This window comes from Sminthopsis crassicaudata, chromosome 4, assembly GCF_048593235.1.
Source record: "Sminthopsis crassicaudata isolate SCR6 chromosome 4, ASM4859323v1, whole genome shotgun sequence".
NCBI classification, from domain to species: Eukaryota; Metazoa; Chordata; class Mammalia; order Dasyuromorphia; family Dasyuridae; genus Sminthopsis; species Sminthopsis crassicaudata.
Window position 1 is genome coordinate 90,490,621 of NC_133620.1, and position 26,321 is coordinate 90,516,941.

Genomic DNA, 26,321 nt, shown 5'->3' on the forward strand with positions numbered 1-26,321 from the left:
CCCTTCCCCCAGATGGCAGGTTAAACAATAGATGTTAAATATGTGAAAGTATAAGTTAAATACAATATGTGTATACATGCCCAGTTATTTTGCTGTACAAAAAGAATAGGACTTTGAAACAGTGTACAATTAGCCTGTGAAGGAAGTAAAAAATGTAGGCAGACAAAAATAAAGGGATTGGGAATTCTATGTAATGGTTCATAGTCAACTTCCAGAGTTCTTTCGCTGGGTGTAGCTGGTTCAGTTCATTACTGCTCTCTTGGAACTGATTTGGCTCATCTCATTGTTGGAGAGGGCCTCGTCCATCAGAATTGAAAGAACTCACTATTTCACAAAAATTTGCTGGAAAAACTGGAAAATAGTGTCGGAAACTCATCATAGACCTACATCTCACATCTCATGCCAAAACAAGGTCAAAATGTTTACATAATTTGGGCACAAAGGGTGATGCCATGAGGAAATTAGAAGAGCAAGGAATAAATTATTTATCAGATCTTTGGAGAAAGGAGAAATTTATGACCAAAGAAGAGTTAGAGAACATTATGAAATGGAAAATGTACAACTTAGCTTACAATATATTAAATAACTTTTGCACTATGCAAAGCTGGGGAAAAATTGCAGCCAATATTTCTGATGAGGGTATCATTTTTAAAATATATAAAGAACTATGTCAAATGTATAAGAATATAAGTCATTCCCCAACAGATAAATGGTAAATGGATATGAACAGACAGCTTTCAGATGAAAAAAATTAAAACGATATCTAGTCATCTAAAAATGCTCAAAATCATTATTTATTAGAGGGATGCAAATTAAAACAATTATTAGGTACCATCTCACACCTCTTTGGTGTGATTGGATGACAGCGAAAAGTAATGATAAATTTCGGAGGATAAAATTTGAGAGAAAACTGAAATATCGATGCATTGATGGTGGAGTTGGGAAATGATCTAGCCATTCTGAAGAGCAATTTGGAATTATGTCCAGAGGGCTATAAAACTGTATATACTCTCTGACACAGCAGTGCCATTTCTGGGCATGTATCCCCAGGAAACCATAAAGGAAGGAAAAGGACCCATGTGCAAAAATGTGTTTGTACCTACTCTTTTTTTGGTAAGAAAAACTGCAAAATAAATACATTCCCATGAGGAAGCTGATTTTAGAAAAGCCTGGATTTAGAATAATACACTATGACCAAGTGGGATTTATACCAGGAATACAGGGCTGGTTCAATATTAGGAAATCTATTAGCATAATCGACTATATCAATAACCAAATTAACAACAACAACAACAAAAAAAAACAAAAACAGATGATCATCTCAATACATGCAGAGGAAGCATTTAATAAAATCCAACCTCCATTCCTACTAAAACACTTGAGAGTATAGGAATAAATGGACTATTCCTTAAAATAATAACGAGCATGTGCTATTGGGATTATATCCCAAAGAAATACAAAAGAGTGGAAAGGGACCTGTATGTGCCAAAATGTTTGTGGAAGCTCTTTTTGTTGTAGCTAGAAACTGGAAATTGAATGGATGTCCATCAATTGGAGAATGGTTGGGTAAATTATGGTATATGAAGGTTATGGAATATTATTGCTCTGTAAGAAATGACCAGCAGGAGGAATACAGAGAGGCTTGGAGAGACTTAAATCAACTGTTGCTGAGTGAAATGAGCAGAACCAGAAGATCACTATACACTTCAACAATAATACTGTATAAGGATGTATTCTGATGGAAGTGGAAATCTTCAACATAAAGAAGATCCAACTCACTTCCAGTTGATCAATGATGGACAGAAATAACTATACCCAGAGAAGGAACACTGGGAAGTGAATGTAAATTGTTAGCACTACTGTCTATCTACCCAGGTTACTTATACCTTCGGAAGCTAATACTTAACGTGCAACAAGAAAATGGTATTTACACACATATATTGTATCTAGGTTATATTGTAACACATGTAAAATGTATGGGATTACCTGACATCGGGGGGAGGGAGTGGAGGGAGGGAGGGGATAATTTGGAAAAATGAATAAAAAAAAATAATAACGAGCATATATCAGTAAACATCATATGTAATGGCGATAAACTGGAAACTTTCCCAGTAAGATCAGGAGTGAAACAAGGTTGCCCACTATCACTATTACTATTAAATATTATACTAGAAACGCTAGCCTCTGCAATAAGAGCCGAGAAAGAGATTCAAGGAATTAGAGTAGGTAATGAGGAAATCAAACTATCACTCTTTGCAGATGAAATTATGGTATACTTAGAGAACCCCAAAGACTGATAAAAAGCTATTAGAAATAATTCAGAATTTTAGCAAAGTTGCAGAATACAAAATAAATCCACATAAATCCTCAGCATTTTTATATATTACCAACACAATCCAACAGCAAGAAGAGAAATTCCATTCACAATAATGGTGGATAGTATAAAATATTTGGGAATATATCTGCCAAAGGAAAGTCAGGAATTAAATTAGCAAAATTACAAAACACTTGCCACAAAAATAAAGTCAGATTTAAATAATTGGAAAGACATTAAGTGCTCTTGGATAGGCCGAGCGAATATAATAAAGATGACAATACTCCCTAAACTAATCTATTTATTTAGTGCTATACCAATCAGACTCCCAAGAAACTATTTTAATGACCTAGAAAAAAAAGCAACAAAATTCATATGGAATAACAAAAGGTCGAGAATTTCAAGGGAAGTGATGAAAAAAAATCAAATGAAGGTGGCCTAGCTGTACCTGATCTAGAACGATATTATAAAGCAACAGTCACCAAAACCATTTGGTATTGGCTAAGAAATAAACTAGTTGATCAGTGGAATAGATTAGGTTCACAGAGCAAGATAGAGCATAAAAATAGCAATGTAGTGTTTGACAAACCCAAAGATCTCAACTTTTGGGATAAGAATTAATTATTTGACAAAAACTGCTGGGAAAACTGAAAACTAGCATGACAGAAACTAGACATGGACCCGCACTTAACACCACATACTAAGATAAGATCAAAATGGGTCCATGATTTAGGCATAAAGAACGAGATCATAAACAAATTAGAGGAACATATGAAAGTTTACCTCTCAGACTTGTGGAGGAGTGTAGCGAGCTGTCGTCTCCAGAAGCTGCCAGATCGCTCTCTGGGACGAGATCTGCTGTGTCTACTCAAATCTCTTGGACAGATTCTTCTTCCTGTAGTGAACCATTGTCTCCAGGCAGTTGCTGTTAACTCTTGTCCAGAGAAGTGACTTCCCTTCCTGCAGAGAGTTGTGTCAAGCCAGATGTAGTGCAGAGTCTTCTCCTCATTAACTCTTGTCCTTCTCCAGTCCAATCCGCTCTCCAGGCCCAATGTTGCCTCTTATCCTCCCAGAGAATGGGCGTGGGATAATGCAAGGGCTTCTGGGAAGAACCACTTCAGCCAATGAGCTTGTTCCTTCTATCAAGTCAACCTGAGTTCTCACCTTGTAATTGTCCAGACAACCTGAATTCTCACCTTGTCACTGTCCAGACAACCTGAGTTCTCACCTAGTAATCCTAACATCTCCCCCTTTCTTTTGATTTAGAACATAGGACAGTCATGACCTTGAAACATAAATCCATCAGTATGGGAAGTATTACACATAATTACATAAATTACATAAGCACATAGTACATAGTAACATAACACATGCTAGAAGTATATGACAAATAACATAATCAAATAATCATAAATTGAAAATTTATAAATGTCCATAAGTCCATTGTCCATTAGTCTCATCTTGTGTGAGGAAGTCCAACGATTCCTGCTGGTTTTTAAAGTTCTTTAACAGTCTTCTTATTATCCATGCTCTTTCAGTGTCAGATGTTTCTTAGATCTTCTCCTTTATTTTGAGATCTTTCTCTTTTTCTGTCTCTCTCTGATGGACAAGGCGAATATGACTCGTTGGCACCCATCTGATTCCTTCTCCTGCTGAAGAAATACAAGCAAACCCTCTCCCCCAGGCAGTTAACCTATCTGGTCCCTTCCATTCACCACTTTCTGGATCTCTCCACATCACCTGGTGATTATCTAAGGACAGCAGAGATGCTTGCACTGGACACTGCCCTTCTGGTGGGTTATAAAACCTGTCTGCCGGAGCCAGTGCGTCTTTGTCAAAAATTAGAAAATTAATGGTATAGAGAACTAAATTTAGAAGTTCCCTAGGGCTACCTGTGGCTGCCCCTTTCTTTTGTTTTTGGAGGAGTGTCTTAATATCTCTGTTTCTTCTCTCTACTATTGCCTGCCCTTGAGGATTAAAGGGTATGCCCGTGGTATGTAAAATCTTATACTGTGCACAAAAGTGTGTAAAATGTTTGGACATATATGCAGGTCCATTGTCTGTTTTTATTGCTTGTGGCACACCCATAATTGCAAATGCTTGTATAAGGAATTCAGTGACCACTCGGGCTGTCTCTTTTGCTGCTGGCATTGCAAATGTGAATACTGAAAAGGTGTCTACCACAACATGGATAAAAGATAGACGACCAAAAGATTTATAATGGGTCACATCCATTTGCCAGATTTCATTGGGTCTCAAACCACGAGGATTCTTCCCTGGAGGGAGTGTAGGAGCATGGAAAGGAAGACAAGCTGTACAGCTTTTTACTATGCTCCTAGCTTCCTCTCTTGTGATTCCAAATTGTAAACGTAAAGCTCGAGCAGCCTGATGATATTTAGAATGAGATTCTTGTGCTTCCTGAAATAAAGGACTACTGGCTAACATGGTTAGAAGGCTATCTGCCTTTGAATTTCCATCAAAAATGGGACCTGGAAGTCCACTATGTGAGTGGACATGCAAGATATAAATCTTGCCTGGATGTTTTCTCACTTGCTCTTGAAGTTCCTTAAAGAGCTGATAAATATTGGAAGCTGCAAATTTTATTTGGGCTGTGGCGATTCTTTGTACTACACCTACTGAATAGGCTGAATCAGTAATTATATTTACGTCTCCTGGGTAATAAGTAAGAGCTAGCATGATAGCAAATAATTCATTCTGTTGAGTGGACAGAAAAGGAGTCCTGACTACTCTCTTTATGGTTAAATCATGAGAGTATACAGCACAAATATTTTCTTTGGAGGCGTCTGTAAAGATTGTTGGTCCTTTAAGAGGAACCTTAGAAACCTTTTCTTCAAAGATCCATCGCCAATTATGTAGTAGCCGGGTTATATTTAATGGAGATCCATGTGAAAAATTTGGAGCAGTGGCCAATAAAATTTGTCATTCTGGGATGGTCTCACAGCATACATTAATTTGTGCGTTAGTATAGAATGTGTATATTTTTTCAGGACTTATTCCAGATAATTGTATTACTCTCTTAATAGCCTTTAATAAAATCCTAGCCACAAGCACTGGGTAAGGTGTAAGGCTTTGTTCTGGTTGTGCTGGGAGGTTCACCCACTCAATCACTCTGTCTCCTTGATGAAGGACTGCTGTGGTTGCCTCTTTTGTAGCAAAAACTGATATTTCCAAGGGTTTTTGAGTGACTCTTTCAACCACATTGGATAAAGCCTTTTGTAAGCTGGCATGGTGAATTTAAAGCACTGTCTCCCCTTAAAATGTCATATAGAGGTTGTAGTTGATTGGTAGTTAAGCCTAACACTGGACGCATCCATTGGATATCTCCTATTAATTTTTGAAAGTCATTTAAGGTGTTCAACTTCTCTATTCTTAAAGAAAGCTTTTGTACTGTGAGTGTCTTAGGATATATTTCATATCCTAAATATTGAAAAGGAGCATGTCTTTGAATTTTTTCTGTAGCTATATGCAGTTTGTAGTACTTTAATGTTTCCATGGTCTTTTGTAGACATGCTTCTAACATTTGTTCCTCAGGTGCACATCCCAAAATATCATCCATATAATGTAACAATATTACTTTTGGAAAGGCTTTTCTTAATGGAGCAAGAGCAGCAGCAACATACATTTGGCACATAGTAGGGCTGTTTTTCATTCCCTATGGCAAAACTGTCCATTCATATCTTTTATAAGGCTCGGCCAAATTAACACTAGGCACTGAAAAAGCAAATCTTTTCATATCCTCCTTATCTAGAGGGATAGAATAGAAACAATCCTTAATGTCTATAACCCATAGAGGCCTTTCTCTTGGCAACTGAGTAGGAGATGGAAGTCCAGGCTGAAGAGTTCCCATAGTTTCCATCTGTTCATTTACTCTTCTTAGATCAGTTAACATCCTCCATTTTCCAGATTTCTTTTTCACCACAAATACTGGGGAATTCCAAGGACTTAGAGAAGGCCGCAAGTGTCCTTGGTCAAGTTGTTCGTTCACTATGTCTAATAAGGCCTGAATTTTTATCACTTCTTAAGGGCCGCTGTTCTACCCACACTGGTTAATCAGTCTTCCACTGAATAGGAACTGGTGAAAGTGCAGGTAGGCCTTCAACAGCAGCCCTGCCTAAAAAGCCGAAGTGCTTATTTGTAATCCTATCTGCTGTAAAATGTCTCTTCCCCACAGATTGATGGGGATTTTTTCAACCACAAAAGGAGTAAAAGCTCCTGTTTCAGCTTCAAATATCCATCTCAAAGGCCTAGCACTAACTTCTGCTGCTATTGATCCTCCCACCCCAGACATATAGGTGTCTGCTTTAATCTTTGGCCAGTGACTGGGCCAATTGGCACCTCTAATAACTGTACGATCTGCACCCGTGTCTACCAATCCTTCAAATGGTATTCCGTTTATATAAATAGTAAGCATAAGTCGGTCAGCTGTCACAGCTGCTGTCCAATATATTCCTGGATTTTGTTCATTGGAGTCAAAATCTAGGAGACTATCACGAGGTTGCTTATTAGGGGTACATAACAATAAGCCTGATGCTACTACTTCTCCTGGTTGATAAATCACACGTTGTCTGCCTGTGTTAGTGACTGGGATATTAGATACACGTTCTCCAGTTTCCCACATCAGTGTATAGATGGACACTGTTTTGTAGGCACTCTCAGAAGGTGAAATGGTCAAGCCTACTGTGCCTGGAGGCAAAGGATCCATAGGCTCAACAGGAACAGATTTCACTTCTCCAGGGAGTATCTCGGTAGTCTCTACTGCACACAACTCTATTTTTCCTAATTTCAATCCCTTTCTTCCATATGATTGCCTTTTGGCTGATTGATCATGTCTTAAAATTCTCTGGATGTAACCTCGGCTGCCATCATGCCCCACTTGGGGGGCTGAAGCTGGGCCCCACCTGTCATTTCCCTGGGTCAATCTACATTCGGAGGCCCAGTGGAGGCCCTTGTGACATTTTGGACATGGAGTTTTAGGTCTTCTCTCACTCTGTCTTCTCACTGTATCTCCATATCTACACTGAGCTCTTAGATGTCCAATTTTTCCACATTGAAAACATCGCCGAGTTTCTCTAGAAGGCCCTTGCCAGGAGGGACCCTGTCTTTCCACATTCATCATTGTCCGGGTGTAAAAAGCATTTGTTCCCACTGTAGCACAGCGTCTTATGATCTCCTCTAAAGGAGCATCTTTGTCTAATCCCCATATAATTTTTTTGCAAATCTCATTGGCATTTTCCTTAGCCAGATATCTGGTCATTATTTCTGTAGCTGAATTTTCTCCAATAGTTCTTTTGACAGCAGTTTGCAAACGTCCCACAAAATCTGCAAAAGGTTCATTGGGACCTTGCTGTATTTTAGTGAAAGCCTCTCCACGATCCTTCTGTCCAGGAAGGACACCCCAAGCTTTTATTGCAGCCTTAGCAATTTGTTCATATATTGTCATGGTATAATTAATCTGTTCCGAATTCTCTCCATACTGACCTTCACCAGCTAAGTGCTCAAAAGTGAATTGTGTGTTAACTACTATTTCCAAATTGTATCTGACTTGAATTTTACATAATTCATGAAATTCCGAAAGCCATAATAAATTTTCTTCAGGTTCCAGACATGTCCTTGCTATGGATTTCCAATCATTTGGGGTTAGGACTTCATAAGACAAACCATCTAGTAACATTTTGACATAAGCTGTTGTAGCCCCATAAAGGGTACAACCTTTTTTCAAATCCTTAATTTTATTCAAATCTAAAGGTGCATATCTTCTCCTTTTTTTACCTACAGAGTCAGTATTTTCAATCACAGGATATGCATGTATAAAATCACTTATATCCTGTCCTTCTCTCTTAGCTTTAACCAATGCTTTTTCTAATCTTGTCATAGGCTTAGGCTACTTCACAGGCAATTCTGTTTGTGTTTCTGCCTCTTCCCCTCCTTCTTCCTCCACCTCTGAAGGTGGGGTTGATGTGGGCCTGTCAATAATCTGTTCTCTAGGCAGAGTTGAAGCTTCTTCAAGAGAATCATACCATAATTCCTCATTTAAATCTTCTTGCTCTAGGGCAAGATCTTGATCTTTCCTTTTTTCCTCACACTTCCTCCTCTGTTCATTTTTAAAGCTTTTCCTTCTCCTACAACTTGCTTGATAATTTAAGGCTAATTGAACTATGTTGTAGATATAAAATACTTCTGCAGAAATTGAACGAGGCCCATTTTTTGCTTGAAATTCTTTCATTTCAAATCCCACTAGCTTCCATTTATCTACATCTATCTTTTCTTCCTCTAAGAACCAAGGGGATGTGTGTCTTAATGCAGCCAAGAGTTTAGCAATCTGTACCCAGGTTACAAGTAAACTCTGCTCCTCAATTATCTTGATTATACTCTCTATAGTACCACTCCTGAATGGGGGTGGAGCTGAGGTTGCTTCTGGGGCTGGGGTTGAGTCGGCTGAGGTCCAGGGATTGAATTTAGCTAACATCTGCCCCATTTCAGCTATAAGAGATTCCTGGTTTAGCCCTTAACAAGTTAAGTTCCTTATTTATCTATTAGCACGCTCACTTAATCTTTAACAAAGTTTCCTCGTTACTCACGTTTCTGGGTCAGAGAGACTGAGATCTGGATGGGAGGCTTTTCCACTGGAATCAGGACCGTTTCCGGGCACCAAATTGCAAAGGTCTGGTCTAGCTCCTCTTGTCAGGATAAGCAAAAGTCCTTGCCCCACGTTGAGCGCCAAATGTAGCGAGCTGTCGTCTGTAGAAGCTGCCGGATCACTCTCTGGGAAGAGATCTGCTGTGTCTTCTACTCAAATCTCTTGGACAGATTCTTCTTCCTGTAACGAACCATTGTCTCCAGGCAGTTGCTGTTAACTCTTGTCCAAAGAAGTGACTTCCCTTCCTGCAGAGAGCCCCGTCAAGCCTGATGCAATGCAGAGTCTTCTTCTATCTCTGGGTGTCCTCTCTTTTATCCTCCCAGAGAATGGGCATGGGATAATGCAAGGGCTTCTGGGAAGAACCACTTCAGCCAATGAGCTTGCTCCTTCTATCAAGTCAACCTGAGTTCTCACCTTGTAATTGTCCAACCTGAATTCTCACCTTGTCACTATCCAGACAACCTGAGTTCTCACCTAGTAATCCTAACAATAATGTAACAATATTACTTTTGGAAAGGCTTTTCTTAATGGAGCAAGAGCAGCAGCAACATACATTTGGCACATAGTAGGGCTGTTTTTCATTCCCTGTGGCAAAACTGTCCATTCATATCTTTTATAAGGCTCGGCCAAATTAACACTAGGCACTGAAAAAGCAAATCTTTTCATATCCTCCTTATCTAGAGGGATAGAATAGAAACAATCCTTAATGTCTATAACCCATAGAGGCCATTCTCTTGGCAACTGAGTAGGAGATGGAAGTCCAGGCTGAAGAGTTCCCATAGTTTCCATCTGTTCATTTACTCTTCTTAGATCAGTTAACATCCTCCATTTTCTAGATTTCTTTTTCACCACAAATACTGGGGAATTCCAAGGACTTAGAGAAGGCTGCAAGTGTCCTTGGTCAAGTTGTTCGTTCACTATGTCTAATAAGGCCTGAATTTTTATCACTTCTTAAGGGCCACTGTTTTACCCACACTGGTTAATCAGTCTTCCACTGAATAGGAACTGGTGAAAGTGCAGGTAGGCCTTCAACAGTAGCCCTGCCTAAGAAGCCGAAGTGCTTTTTTGTAATTTTATCTGCTGTAAAATGTCTCTTCCCCACAGATTGATGGGGATTTTTTCAACCACAAAAGGAGTAAAAGCTCCTGTTTCAGCTTCAAATATCCATCTCAAAGGCCTAGCACTAACTTCTGCTGCTATTGATCCTCCCACCCCAGACATATAGGTGTCTGCTTTAATCTTTGGCCAGTGACTGGGCCAATTGGCACCTCTAATAACTGTACGATCTGCACCCGTGTCTACCAATCCTTCAAATGGTATTCCGTTTATATAAATAGTAAGCATAGGTCCGTCAGCTGTCACAGCTGCTGTCCAATATATTCCTGGATTTTGTTCATTGGAGTCAAAATCTAGGCGACTATCACGAGGTTGCTTATTAGGGGTACATAACAATAAGCCTGATGCTACTACTTCTCCTGGTTGATAAATCACACCTTGTCTGCCTGTGTTACTGACTGGGATATTAGATACACTTTCTCCAGTTTCCCACATCAGTGTATGGATGGACACTGTTTTGTAGGCACTCTCAGAAGGTGAAATGGTCAAGCCTACTGTGCCTGGAGGCAAAGGATCCATAGGCTCAACAGGAACAGATTTCACTTCTCCAGGGAGTATCTCAGTAGTCTCTACTGCACACAACTCTATTTTTCCTAATTTCAATCCCTTTCTTCCATATGATTGCCTTTTGGCTGATTGATCATGTCTTAAAATTCTCTGGATGTAACCTCGGCTGCCATCATGCCCCACTTGGGGGGCTGAAGCTGGGCCCCACCTGTCATTTCCCTGGGTCAATCTACATTCGGAGGCCCAGTGGAGGCCCTTGTGACATTTTGGACATGGAGTTTTAGTCTTCTCTCACCCTGTCTTCTCACTGTATCTCCATATCTACACTGAGCTCTTAGATGTCCAATTTTTCCACATTGAAAACATCGCCGAATTTCTCTAGAAGTCCCTTGCCAGGAGGGACCCTGTCTTTCCACATTCATCATTGTCTGGGTGTAAAAAGCATTTGTTCCCACTGTAGCACAGCATCTTATGATCTCCTCTAAAGGAGCATCTTTGTCTAATCCCCATATAATTCTTTTGCAAATCTCATTGGCATTTTCATTAGCCAGATGTCTGGTCATTATTTCTGTAGCCCATTTTTGCATGAAATTCTTTCATTTCAAATCCCACTAGCTTCCATTTATCTACATCTATCTTTTCTTCCTCTAAGAACCAAGGGGATGTGCGTCTTAATGCAGCCAAGAGTTTAGCAATCTGTACCCAGGTTACAAGTAAACTCTGCTCCTCAATTATCTTGATTATACTCTCTATAGTACCACTCCTGAATGGGGGTGGAGCTGAGGTTGCTTCTGGGGCTGGGGTTGAGTCGGCTGAGGTCCAGGGATTGAATTTAGCTAACATCTGCCCTATTTCAGCTATAAGAGATTCCTGGTTTAGCCCTTAACAAGTTAAGTTCCTTATTTATCTATTAGCACGCTCACTTAATCTTTAACAAAGTTTCCTCGTTGCTCACGGTTCTGGGTCAGAGAGACTGAGATTTGGATGGGAGGCTTTTCCACTGGAAACAGGACCGTGTCCGGGCACCAAATTGCGAAGGTCTGGTCTACCTCCTCTTGTCAGGATAAGCAAAAGTCCTTGCCCCACGTTGAGCGCCAAATGTAGCGAGCTGTCGTCTGTAGAAGCTGCCGGATCACTCTCTGGGAAGAGATCTGCTGTGTCTACTCAAATCTCTTGGACAGATTCTTCTTCCTGTAACGAACCGTTGTCTCCAGACAGTTGCTGTTAACTCTTGTCCAGAGAAGTGACTTCCCTTCCTGCAAAGAGTTGTGTCAAGCCAGATGTAGTGCAGAGTCTTCTCCTATTTAACTCTTGTCCTTCTCCAGTCCAATCCGCTCTCCAGGCCCAATGTTGCCTCTTATCCTCCCAGAGAATGGGCATGGGATAATGCAAGGGCTTCTGGGAAGAACCACTTCAGCCAATGAGCTTGCTCCTTCTATCAAGTCAACCTGAGTTCTCACCTTGTAATTGTCCAGACAACCTGAATTCTCACCTTGTCACTGTCCAGACAACCTGAGTTCTCACCTAGTAATCCTAACAGAGGAGGAAGAAATTTGTGTCCAAAGGAGAACTAGATATCATTATTGATCACAAAATATAAAATTTTGATTACATCAAATTAAAAAGCTTTTGTAGAAACAAAAGTAATGCAAACAAGATTAGAAGAGATGTCACAAATTGGGAAAACATTTTTACAGTTAAAGGTTCTGATAAAGGCCTCATTTCCAAAATATACAGAGAAGTGACTTTAATTTGTAAGAAATCAAGCCATTCTTCATTTGATAAATGGTCAAAGGATATGAACAGACAATTCTCAGATGATGAAAGTAAAACTATTTCTACTCATATGAAAGTGTTCCAAATCACTATTGATAAGAGAAATGCAAATTAAGACAACTCTGAGATACCACTACATACCTGTCAGATTGGCTAAGATGACAGGAAAAAAATAATGATGGATGTTGGAGGGATGTGGGAAAACTGGGACACTGTTGCATTGTTGGTTGTGAAAGAATCCAACTATTCTGGAGAGCAATTTGGAAATATGCCCAAAAAGTTATCAAATTGTGCATACCCTTTGATCCAGCAGTGGTACTATTGGGCTTATTTCCCAAGGAAATACTAAAGAAGGGAAAGGGATCTGTATGTGCTAAAATGTTTGTGGCAGCTCTTTTTGTAGTGGCTAGAAACTGGAAAATGAACGGATGCCCATCAATTGGGGAATGGTTGGATAAATTACGGTGTATGAATGTTTTGGAATATTATTTTTCTGTAAGAAATGACCAACAGGATGAATACAGAGAGGCTTGGAGAGACTTATATCAACTGATGATGAGTGAAATGAGCAGAACTAGGAGATCATTATACACTTCAACAATGATAATGTATGAGGATGTATTCTGATGGAAGTAGATACTTTCAACATAGAGAAGAGCTAATCCAATTCCAATTGATAAATGATGGACAGAATCAGCTACACCCAGAAAAGGAACACTGGGAAATGAGGGTAAGCTGTTAGCATTTTTTGTTTTTCTCCCCAGGTTATTTTTACCTTTCCTAATCCAATTCTTCCTTTGCAACAACAACAACAACAACAACAACAAAATTTGGTTCTTCACATATATATTGTACCTAGGGTATACTATAACATATTTATTATGTATGGGAATGCCTGCCATGTAGGGGAGGGGGTAGAGGGAAGGAGAGGAAACATTCAGAACAGAAGGGAGTACAAGGGATAATGTTGTAAAAAATCGCCTATGCATATGTACTGTCAAGTAATGTTATAATTATAAAATTAACAAAAAAATTGAATTGAATTACATAGAATGGAATTGAATTGAATAAAATTGAACTTAATTACACTAAAAAAAAGAAAAAAGAAAAGCCTGGATTTTCATGAACTGATGCTGAATGAAACAAGCAGAACAAAGAATATGTTTTGCACATTAGCACAAGATTGTGTGAACAACCATGAAAGAGTTCGCTTTTCTCAGTGTTTCAATGATTGAAGGCAATACCAATAAATTTTGGATAGAAAACACCATCTACATCCAGAAAAAAAAAAAAAAAAAAAAAAAAACAAACACAAAAAAAGTATGGAGATTGAATGTAAATCAACACATGCTGTGTTCACTTCTTTTTTTTTTTTTTTTTCTTTTTTTTCATCTTTTGGTCTAATTTTTCTCTCTCAACATGATTAATAATAAATGTGTATTTCTGCCTTTCCATATTTGATTTTGAGGTCTTTATATCTTAATATATGATAGCTTTTTGTTTAGATTTAATGAACTTCCAAGAAGAAAGTATGTTCCTTTCTGTCTCTATTCAATTTTCTCCAAAGATATAATTTTCTAGTATTTTATTTACCTCTTCAACTAACAAAAGCTATATGAATATTTCAATAGATGCAGGAAAAAAAGCATTTGATAAAATACAACATCCATTCTTATAAAAAACATGATAGAGTATAGGAATACATGGATTTTTTTCTTAAAATAGTCAGTAGCATCTATGTAAAACCATCAGCAACCATCATATGTAATGGGGATAAACTGGAACCATTCCCAATAAGATTGGAGGTGAAATAAAGTTGCCTACTATTAGCATTTCTATTCAATATTGCATTAGAAATGCTAGCTTCAGCAACAGGAGAAGAAAAAGAGATTAAAGGAATTAGAGTACACCATGAGCAAACCAAATTAATCACTCTTTGAAGATGATATATGATGGTATACTTAGAGAACCCTAGAGAATTAAATAAAAAGCTACTAGAAATAATTGACAACTTTAGCAATGTTGCAGGATACAAAATAAATCCACATAAATCATCATCATTTTTACAAATCACTAACAAAATCCAACAGCAAGACAAAAAAAGAAAAATTCCACTTAAAATAACTATCAAATTTGGGAATCTATAAGCCAAAGCAATGTCAGAAACTATATGAGAAAACTACAAAACACTTTCCACACAAATAAGTCAGATCTAAACAATTGGAAAAAAATAGCAAGTTCTCTTGGATAGCTTGAGAAAATATAATAAAGATGACAATACTACCTAAACTAATCTATGTATTTAGTGCTATATCATTCAAACTTCCAAGAAACTATTTTACTGACCTAGGAAAAAAATAACAGCAAAATTCATCTGTAAGCACAAAAGGTCAAGAATTTCAAAGGAATCAAAGAAAAAAAAAAGCAAGTGAAGATGGCCTAGTTATACCAGATCTAAATCTATATTATAAAGCAATGGTCATCAAAACCATTTGATACTGGCTAAGAAATAAAATATAGTGGATCAGTTGATCCAGTGTATCAGGTGGATCACTGGAATAGGTTAGGTTCACAGGACAAAATACTCAATAATTGTAATAATCTAGTATTTGACAAAACCCCAAAACCCCAACTTTTGGGATAAGAATATTTGACAAGAACTGCTGAGAAAATTGGAAACAGTATGACAGAAAGTCAGTAGGCACTGACCCACATATAACATCATATATCAAGATAAGGTCAAAATGGGTTCATGATCTAAACATAAAAAATGATATTATATGAAAATTAGAAGAATATAGGCTACTTTATCTGTCAGGTTTGTGGAGGAGGAAGGAATTTGTGACCAAAGAAGAACTAGAGATCTATCACAAAATAGATAATTTTTATTATATTAAGTTAAAAAAATTTGTACAAAGAAAATTAATACAGACAAGATGAGAAGGGAAGCAATAAACTGAAAAAAAACATGTTTACATTCAAGGGTTCTCATAAAGGCTGCATTTCTAAGATATATAGAGAATAGACTCAAATTTATAAGAATTCAAGCCATTCTCCAGTTGATAAATGGTCAAAGAATATGAACAGACAATTTTCAGATGAAGAAATTAAAACTATTTGTAGTTATGTGAAAAGGCTCTCCAAATCACTATTGATCAGAGAAATGCAAATTAAGCAACTCTGAGATACCACTACACACCTGTCAGATTGGCTAAGATGAGAGGAAAAGAAAATGACAAATATTAGAGGGGATGTAGGAAAACTGGGACACTTATACATTGTTGGTGGAACTGTGAATGGATCCAAACATTCTGGAGAGCAATTTGGAACTATACTCAAAAAGTTATCAAACTGTCCATACCTTTTCATCTAGCAGTGTTATTACCAGGCTTATCTCAAAGAGATCTTAAAGAAGAGAAAAGGACCCACATGTGCAAAAATGCTCATGGCAGCCCTTTTTGTGGTGGTAAGAAACTGGAAACTAAGTGGATGCCCATAAGTTGGAGAATGGTTGAACAAGTTATGGTATACGAAAACTATGGGATATTATTCTTTTTTAAGAACTGATCAGCAGCATGATTTCAGAGAGGCCCGGAGAGACTTACATGAACTGATGCTAAGTAAAATGAGCAGAACCAGCAGATTATTTATTATTCACGGCAACAACAAGACTATAGGATGATCAAGTCTGATAGATGTATCTCTCTTCAACAATGAGATGATGCAAACCAGTTCCAATTGTTCAGTGATGAAGACAGCCATCTACTCCCAGAGAGAGAACTGTGGTAACTGAATGTGGACCACAATCTAGCACTGTTTTCTAGAATCCCTTTGCATTTCAGAGTATTTACTCAGTTCTGGCATTTTCATCAATTATAATCTAATCTAATAATAATTAAAAACTATCTTTATATATAAAAGTTCATCCCCATTCTGGTATTTTTAGAATTTTGTGTCATTTTTTTTCCTCTGAAGATATTTTGGGATTTTTATTTATTTATTCTCTTCTAGGTTTGCTTCTGGGTATCTTTTAAGCCATAATACATGTTATTTGTTTTTCTTTGTTACATATTACCAGGCTAAATTATTAGATTAATTTTTTTTTTCAAATTCCTACTTAGATTTTGTGGACAAGTGCTTCTTGGTTTTGAATGTATTGATTGGGACAAAACCCAACATCTTGCTGAATTCCTGAGTTTGTTTCCAATCTCTTAATGACTTTGTTCTTTGGTCTCTTTTATTGTCTCCTCCATTCTGAATCTAGATCTGGTTTTGTTTCTTGTTGTAAAACTGAATGGTCCAAAGCAGATGTTGTTAATTTTCTTGGTATTTATCTGTAGAATTAATTACATTGCTTTCTAGGTGCTTTACTGATCATTTCTCTTAATGGAAGTCAAACTGTGCCTATGATAAGTGTTATTGAAACACCAAGCTAATGAATTTTTAGCTTAATCTGTCTGTTGCTATGTATGGTTCAAAAATTGACTGACTGGGCTCTTGGTTGGTCATGGTTACTGTCTCTTAATAAAACCTTATATCTGTTGCCTTTAGGATTCCTTCATTCTCCCTGTCAGCAAGAAATAATTTCTTTGGGAAGCCATTGCAAGATAGAACTTAATCACTGGATTTGGAATGGAAGAAGTAAGATGATTTTAGAGTTTCTATTCTACCAATTAATGTTTTTTTTATAATCTATGTATACTGGATCAATTACTTTTTTTTGATACATAATATTTTATTTTCTGTCTCCTTGCTTTTTATCTGCTTAATCTCCATTCCTGGATTGCCATTTCTTTGCTTGTTTTTTTTTTTTTTTTTTTTTTTTCATCACTTTTGCCTCTTGGAGTCTCCATTATTTTCTGTAAACATCTGTTCAAATGTCATTTTTGGTAGGAAAAATCTCTTAAGCAGCTGGTTCCTCATATATCATCTCTAATTCTATACACTATATGTATTTTGTATGAACCTATTTTTAATCGCCCTTTTGACTTTAAATTCCTTGACGGCAGGGGATATTTTTGCATTTCCTTTCTATCCTTAATGTTTAACACAGTGCCCAATATAAAATAACTATTTAATAATTATTCCTTATTAATATATTGATTGATTGGGGAATAGATTGCTACTGGTCCCTTCAAATCCTTAATTCAGCGATTTGGTAAGAAGATATATATGAATCACCATATTCAATAGTGCTTCTTTTTAAAGAAAGAACTAACAAATATGGCTAACAAGATCTGCCATAAATATGATATACCACTAGGACATCCAGTTATATACATATGTATATATGTAATATAACACTGTCATTCAGTGTGTTATATTCAACTGTTGGTTGTGTCTCTCTTGAATTATTTTATCCTAAACTTGATTTTTGATTCTTTAGTTTTATTCCCTGTAGCTTTATTTCCTGATCCTTTGATTTGTGCTGATTAATTGCTTATTCATCTTTTGTTCTCAACTTTTATCCTAGTCCTCTAATACAGATTTTTTTCTTTGTTCTTCTGTTATATCACAATATTTCTAGTGTAGTGTCAAATAGAATTGGCAAAAATTGACTTAATTATTTCATTTTTAAATTTCTTTGAAAGGATTCTAGTGTATTTCAAGTTATCTTGTTTATTTACATATATATGTATATATATATATATATATATATATATATATATATATATATATTTGTGTGTGTGTGTATATAATCATTTTAAGGAAAAATCCATGCTATTTTAAACAGAAATGGAAATGTTTTGTTAAAAGTTTTTCTCTCTTTATTGATAAAATTACATTTTGATTGATTATGATTGCTAATTCTATATATAATCTTTCCAATTTTAAATTAATCATTCATTCCTATTATGATTAGAATATTTTAATATGCTTTTAATCTTTTTGTTATATTTTATTCAGATTATATTCCATTTATATTCATTAGTCACATTGGTTTGTAGTTTGTTTTTTTTTTAATTGTCCCTTGTTTATTTGTCAAGGCAACATCAGTATCACAGAATTTAGAAGGGTTCTTTAATTAGCATTTTTGCAAACAATTTATTAAATTTTAAATTTATTGTTATTTCAATACTTGATAAAATTAACTTGTAAATCCATCTATTTCTGGAGAACTTTTCTATTATCTTCATTTATGTCTTGTTCTATTACTTTCTCAAAAAATTAAATTGTTTAAATTATTTGTTTTATTAATGTAATTTTTCATGTTTTGAAATAATCATTTCATTAAGAGAGCAAAAACTCTCTAACAATAGTTTTATTTTTTTTTTCATTTGTTGTAAATATTTTATTTTGGCTAATTTTATTGGCTTTTTTCTTTTCTTCTAATCAAATTATATAATAGTAACTCTAATTGTTGAGGACTTTTTCTAAAAAATAACTCTAATTTAATGTATTAATTTAATTTTATTAATCTTTAATGTTCTGGATTTCTACTTTTGAATTTAGTTGATATTTATTGGATTTCAAATTTTTAAAATTGTGCTTCCAGTTCATTCACTTGAGTAGTATTAATTTATCACTTTTATTCATCAAATCATTTAAAAATTGTAATTTGTCTTTTCCATAGAAAATAGTATATAAGCATTTTGAATTTCCCCCTAACAACTTCTTTGGTTGCATGGTTTTATTACTTGCTCCTGATATGCTTGCTCCTCAAGCATATTATTTGCTCCACCCACCCATTTCCTCATTTTTAAGCTAAATGCTTAATCCACAATACCCTTAATTTCCTCATCTGTAGAATAGATTCAATAACAGCATCTTTTTTATATGATTTTTATAAAGAACATTAATATAGAGAGTATATAAAGCATCTTAATGTGCTCTATATAAATCATTTTTCTTATTATCACAACATTTTACACTGGGTTTCAACTCATAACCATCTTCAAGTTATTTGGGAAGTAGTTATAATTTTTAAAGATTTAAAAATAAACACATACAAAAGATAATATATAAAATATATACATGTACATTTATGTTTATATATATATGTATGTATATATATATATGTATGTATATATATATATATATATATATAATTGACATTTTAGGAAACAAATGTTTTGTTTAAATTTAAATAGAATAATTGAACTACATACTCATGTATGATATTGCTTAATATCTCCATTATGTCCCTTATCATAGTTTTGCTTCATCCCTCAGGTGAAAAATTTGCTACAAAAGATTAATGAAACATCATAAAATGACAGCTGTCTTCCTTAAGAAAGAAGGAAAAGTAGATGAGATTCAGCTGCAGCCCCTTTGATGAATCATATTTAGGCAAAGAAAATTTGGAAATTATGAAACATGGCTCATGAGAAAAAAGGCCTATTGTGTTCTTGGCCCTCTGTGAAACTATGTATCTTGATTAGTGTCATTTTCTCAGGGATTAGTTACTTCTTTTTCACACCAAAAACTGCTAAAACATCAATCATAGCCACAAAGCAACTGATCTTCAATTCAGCAAAGATTCCATTCCAGGGAATATCTTTGCTCCATGCTTCCACAAGAGAAAAACACTTTCTTAAAAGTCATGAAAATATTACAATCCAGAATCCACAACTCACCACACTGTCCCATGTGAATGCCAACAAAACAACTTCAAAAAATGAGGGAAAGTACAAGGATCCTGTGCCGTACAAGTTTCTAATCCAGGAGGAAGAAAAATGTAAAAAGTCTGCTCCATTCCTGGTGTTTTTAATATGTACCAAAGAGCATGAAAAATTAAGAAGGGATAATATTAGAAAAACCTGGGGGAATGAAAGTCTGGTACCAGGATTTTCTGTGGTTCGTTTATTTATGCTAGGTGTCCAAAAGCAAGGCTCTACTGAAGAAATAAGGAAAGAAAGTAGGATGTATCGGGATATCATTCAACAGGACTTTCAAGACACCTATTATAACCTGACCCTCAAAGTTTTGATGGGCATGAAATGGATTTCTTCTTATTGTCCTAATGCACATTTTGTCATGAAAACAGATTCTGATATGTTTGTTAATACTAAATACCTGATCCAAAAGCTATTAGCTACAATATCAACCTCAGATCATTATTTTACTGGTTTTCCTATGAGGAAATACCATCCTATAAGGAACACTGAGAGCAAATGGTATATGCCTCTTGACCTATACCCTGGAGAAATCTACCCAGATTTTTGCTCTGGAACTGGATATGTGTTCTCTGGAAGTTTGGCTACCATGATATACAAGGTATCTTTTAGTGTAAAAGTATTACACTTGGAAGATGTGTATGTGGGTCTCTGCCTTCAGAAAATTGGAGTCATGGTGTCATCACCACCAAGAATTTCATTATTTAATCCATTTAAAGTTCCCTTTAATCCTTGTGTCTATAACAACATTATTACATCCCATTATATTTCTCCCAATGAATTGCTTACTTTTTGGAATCTAATACAAAAGAAAAAACATGATTGTTCTCAAATTTCAAGTGGTAATCTTCCACCCTTTACCCATTTTTCCCAGTCAAGCAGAAGAATCAGTCGTCAGCAAAGAAATTCTATTTAGCATTTGTAGAATTTTAAAATACTGACCATCCTGGTACATAACTCCCAAGAATTAATGAAATAATACCATCTGTATTACTTCTGTGAAAGGCCCAATGGTAAGAATTTTAATAATGGGTACCTAACTAGTTCATTTAAGGGACGAGATCTTTATAATGATCTTAGCACAATACCTAGCATGTTGTAAATGCTATTTCAAAGTTTATTCCTCCTCCCTTTCACTTAGTGTTTTAAATTCAATAGAGATCCCATCTTTATTAAAAATGTTGGATTTGGATACAATTTCATATGAGGTTTCCCCTTTTTTATATGTTTGGAATTATGGATGGCAAAACAAGATGCAAAGTTAACTTGATATACACATATGCCAATAAGATGCAAATGACCAAATGTGGATTTACTGAGAACAAACATTCTACTTTTTAGTTCCAAAGATAAGTTAATTTCCAGGTTTATCATAAGGAATACTTTCAACTAAGAACAAATATTTTTTTTAAAAAGTTAAATTAGGGGGCAGAGCCAAGATGGCAAAGAAGATACAAGTGATCCTGTAAGCTCCTTTCTTCCGTCACTACCAATTAGATAAATTCAGCCTCAAAAATAGCGCTGGACTGATAGAAACCACAAGGACTGGAAACACGACTTACCAGCTGAAGAGAATCTGGAGTTTCAACAGAATAGGTTAGTCCCCAGGGGAGGAAAAAAAAAAGAGGCCAGCAGAGACAGTTGGGTGGTGGCACACTGTGCCGATAGCGCTGGGGAGGGCTCTGGAATCAGAGAAGCCACTGAGATAGAGGAATTTGGCACAGGCTGTTAGCTCTTCTCTGCTTATAAAATAGCAGTTCAGAAGAGAAATTAAGCCACTTTAAAATAGAAGCTGGACACTAGAACCTCCCCAATCCTGGGGATGACTCAGCAGATCTCAGCACTGTGGTTGTGGCCAACTTAGGCTGTCCAGGCTTTCACCTGGGGGTAGTTAAGAGATTGAAAAGTGGGTGGTAACTCATAATGCCTTGCTTGGCTGGAGGCTGTGGAACTCAGCCCCGGAAGTCCCAGAGAAGCGGAACCTTTGAACTAGGGACCATGGTTTCAGAGCAGACACTTCCAGTTTGAGTGCAGGGGCTTTTCACGTCACCTGCTGCTGACATCCATGCCCCACCAGAATGCATAGGCTGGGCTTTGTGTTGTGTTTACTGTTCAGTCTCAAACCTCAGGAAAGTAGCTAGGACACAGCACCCTGAAAGCACAGCAGTGCTAATCACCTCTGAGGCGCTTCCAGGGAGGGGGTGGGGAACTCTCTCCCAGAGCTCTCTCTTAACTCGGGTGCAGGAGCCACTGCATCTATCTGGTCTGAGAGGAAGCTGGTAAAGAAATAAATAAATAATTTCCTACCCCAGGGACAGACCCCAAAAGATTTTTTAAATATGAGTAAAAAGCAAAGGAAAACTATAGATTCCTTCTACACAGAGAAAAAGCGGGTATCCAACCCCGAGGAAGTTAATAGCACAAAGTCAGCAGATAACAGCCTAAAGGAGAATGATTCCTGCCCCCCATCATATAATTCTCTCCTAGAAAAGACTATTTAAAAATTAAGAGAGTTTGAAGAAAAATGGGGAAAGGAAAGAGAAGCTATGATAGAGCATAACAACGTTCTGAAATTGGAGTTGGAAAAAACAAAGAATTCACAGGATATGCAGGGAAACAAAATTTGTGAATTAGAAAAGGTTAAAAAATCACAGGAAAGTAGGATTTCTGAATTGGAAAAGATAAAAAAGTCTCAAAAAATAGGATTTTTGAATTGGAAAAAGAAAATAATTCTCAAAAAAAATTAGGGAAATGGAAAAAATTCAATAAAGCAAAATAATTTATTTAAAAACAAAATTGGGCATTTACAAAAAGAACTAAAAACTGTGAAATAAGAAAATAACTCCTTAAAATTCAGGATGGAACAAATAGAAATGAATGATTCATTGAGAACCCAAGAATCAGTAAAACAAAACAAAAAAAAAAAAATGAGAAGCTAGAGAACAACGTCGAATATTTACTGGAAAAATCTATAACCCAGGAAAAAAGATCTAGGAGAGATAATCTTCAGATCACTGGACTTCTGAAAACTATGGCCAAAAAAAGAGCCTAGATTCTATTTTACAGGAAATTATCAAAGGGAACTGTCCAGAGATAATAGAAACAGAAGGGAAAGTAGATGTCAAAAGAAATCATCGAACTCCTTCTGAAATAGACCCTAAAAAAAGAACACCACGGAATATTGTGGCTAAGCTGCAGAATTACCACACAAAGGAGAAAATCTTGCAAACAGCTAGAAAAAAAAAACAATTTAAATACCAAGTTGCCACAATAAGGGTCACACAATATCTGGCTGCCTCCACATTAAAAGATAGAAGGGCCTGGAACCTGATATTCTATAAGGCAAAAGATAAAGGATTGCAACCAAGAATAAACTACCCAGCTAAGTTTAGCATCTTTTGCCATGGAAGAAGATGGTCATTCAATGAAATAAAGGAATGCCATATGTTTCTAAGAAAAAAAACAGACTTAAACAAAAAATTTGATCTACATCCACAAGACTGAAGAAAAACAGAAAAAGGTACACAGAACCCGTGAGAACTATATCTCTGTTGTGGGTATATAGAAAGTACACATGGATAATTTGATTTTACTGATACAAAAGAAAAAAGGGGGGGTAGTAAAGGGAAGGAGGTCGGTTCAGAAAAAGGGGAAGGAATGATAAAAAGAGGTAAACTACATCCCAGGAAGAGGCATAGAAAATACACCATATCTGAGGGAATTTAGGGAGGGGGAGAAACATTATGTGAATCTTACTCCCATCAGAAAAGGCTCAAAGAGTAAATAATTGTCATATTTGTTTTTCAGAGAATTCTCTCTCACCTCATTAAAAGGGGGGGGGGAGGAAAAGGGAAAAGGAAAAGGAGAATAAGGGAAGGGACGTGGAGGGAGGGGGGAGGGATACTAAAAATAAGGGAGGGCTGAGCGTCACAAGTGGGGTCTATAAATTAAATATAGGGGAAGGCGTTCGGGTTGGGTAAAGGGAAAAAGCATAATCTGGGGATAATATGATGGCGGGAAATACAGAATTAGTAATTTTAACTATAAATGTGAATGGGATAAACGCTCCCATCCAATGGAGACAGATAGCAGACTGGATCAAAAATAAGAACCCTATAATAAGTTGTTTACAGGAAACACACTTAAAGCAGGGAGATACATATAGAGTAAAGGTAAAAGGTTGGAGCAGAATCTATTATGCTTCAGGTAAAGCCAAAAAAGCAGGGGTAGCTATCCTTTTCTCAGATCAAGCAAAAGCAGAAATTGATCTAGTTAAAAAAGATAAGGAAGGAAACTATATCCTGCTGAAAGGTAGCATAAATAATGAAGCCATATCAATACTAAACATATATGCACCAAGTGGTATAGCATCTAACTTTCTAAAGGAAAAGTTAAGAGAATTGCAAGAAGAAATAGACAGTAAAACTATAATAATGGGAGATCTCAACCTTGCACTCTCAGATTTAGACAAATCAAACCACAAAACAAATAAGAAAGAAATTAAAAAACTAAATAGAACATTAGAAAAACTAGGTATGATAGACCTTTGGAGAAAACTGAATGGCAATAGAAAGGAATATACTTTCTTCTCAGCAGTTCATGGATCCTATACAAAAATTGACCATATATTAGGACATAAAGATCTCAAAATTAAATGTAGGAATGTAGAAATAATAAATGCCTTCTTCTCAGATCACAATGCAATAAAAACTACATTCAGTAAAAAGTTAGGGGTAAATAGACAAAAAAGTAATTGGAAACTGAATAATTTCATCTTAAAGAATGACTGGGTGAAACAGCAAATTATAGAAACAATTAATAATTTCACCCAAGATAATGACAATGATGAGACATCATACCAAAATCTGTGGGATGCAGATAAAGCAGTAATAAGGGGAAATTTTATATCTTTAGAGGCTTATTTGAAGAAAATAGAGAAAGAGAAGATTAACGAATTGGGCTTGCAACTTAAAAAGCTAGAAAAAAACAAATTAAAAACCCCCAACCAAAAATTAAACTTGAAATACAAAAATTAAAGGGAGAAATCAATAATGTTGAAAGTAAAAAAAAACTATTGAATTAATAAATAAAACCAAGAGTTGGTTTTATGAAAAAGCCAATAAAATAGATAAACCTTTGGTAAATCTGATCAGAAAAAAGAAAGAGGAAGATCAAATTGTTAGTCTTACAAATGAAAAGGGGGATCTTTCCACCAATGAAGAGGAAATTAGAGAAATAGTAAGGAGTTACTTTCCCCAACTTTATGCCAATAAATTTGATAACTTAAGTGAAATGGATCACTTCCTCCAAAAATATAGGCTTCCTAGATTAACAGAGGAGGAGATAAATTGTGTAAATAGTCCCATTTCAGAAAAAGAAATAGAACAAGTTATTAATCAACTCCCCAGGAAAAAATCCCCAGGACCAGATGGATTTACATGTGAATTCTACCAAACATTTAAAGAACAATTAGCCCCAATGCTATATAAACTATTTGAAAAAATAGGGGATGAAGGAGTCCTATCAAACTCTTTTTATGACACATACATGGTACTGATACATAAACCAGGTCGATCGAAAACTGAGAAAGAAAATTATAGACCAATTTCCTTAATGAATATTGATGCTAAAATCTTAAATAAGATATTAGCAAAAAGACTTCAGAAAATCATCCCCAGCATAATACACTATGATAAAATAGGATTTATACCAGGAAAGCAGGGCTGGTTTAATATTAGGAAAACTATTAGTATAATTGACCATCTTAATAATCAAATTAATAAAAACCATATGATCATCTCAATAGATGCAGAAAAAGCATTTGACAAAATCCGACATCCATTCCTACTAAAAACTCTTGAGAGTATAGGAATAAATGGACTATTCCTTAGAATAATCAGGAGCATATATTTAAGACCGTCAGTAAGCATAATATGCAATAGAAATAAACTGCAACCTTTCCCAATAAGATCAGGAGTGAAACAAGATTGCCCACTATCACCATTACTATTCAATATAGTACTAGAAACTCTTGCCTCGGCAATAAGAACCGAGAAAGAGATTCAAGGAATTAAAGTAGGAAACGAGGAAATCAAACTATCACTCTTTGCAGGTGACATGATGGTATACTTAGAGAACCCCAAAGACTCTGCTAAAAAAGCTATTAGAAATAATTCAGAATTTTAGCAAAGTGGCAGGATACAAAATAAATCCACATAAATCCTCAGCATTTTTATATATCTCCAACAAAATGCAACAGCAAGAGATACAAAGAGAAATTCCATTCCAAACAAATGTTGAGAGTATAAGGGAATCCATCTACCAAAGAATAGTC

The 26,321-nt window shown here is 35.9% G+C and overlaps 1 protein-coding gene across 2 annotated transcripts in view; it reads left to right on the forward strand.

The window, feature by feature from the left end:
- The window catches only part of LOC141540987 (beta-1,3-galactosyltransferase 1-like), a 154,503-nt gene that overhangs the window by 118,446 nt on the left and 9,736 nt on the right, over nucleotides 1-26,321 (forward strand). The window contains exons 2-3 of one of the 2 annotated variants that reach the window (XR_012481618.1): nucleotides 16,923-17,012; nucleotides 21,404-21,583. Coding sequence is in view for 1 of the 2 variants with exons in the window: in XM_074264969.1 (XP_074121070.1) it covers nucleotides 19,689-20,903 (1,215 nt within the window). In the remaining variant the exon portion in view is untranslated. Of the gene's footprint in view, nucleotides 1-16,920; nucleotides 17,013-19,544; nucleotides 21,030-21,403; nucleotides 21,584-26,321 lie in introns of those variants that run through there. The other variant, XM_074264969.1, reaches the window with a different exon arrangement.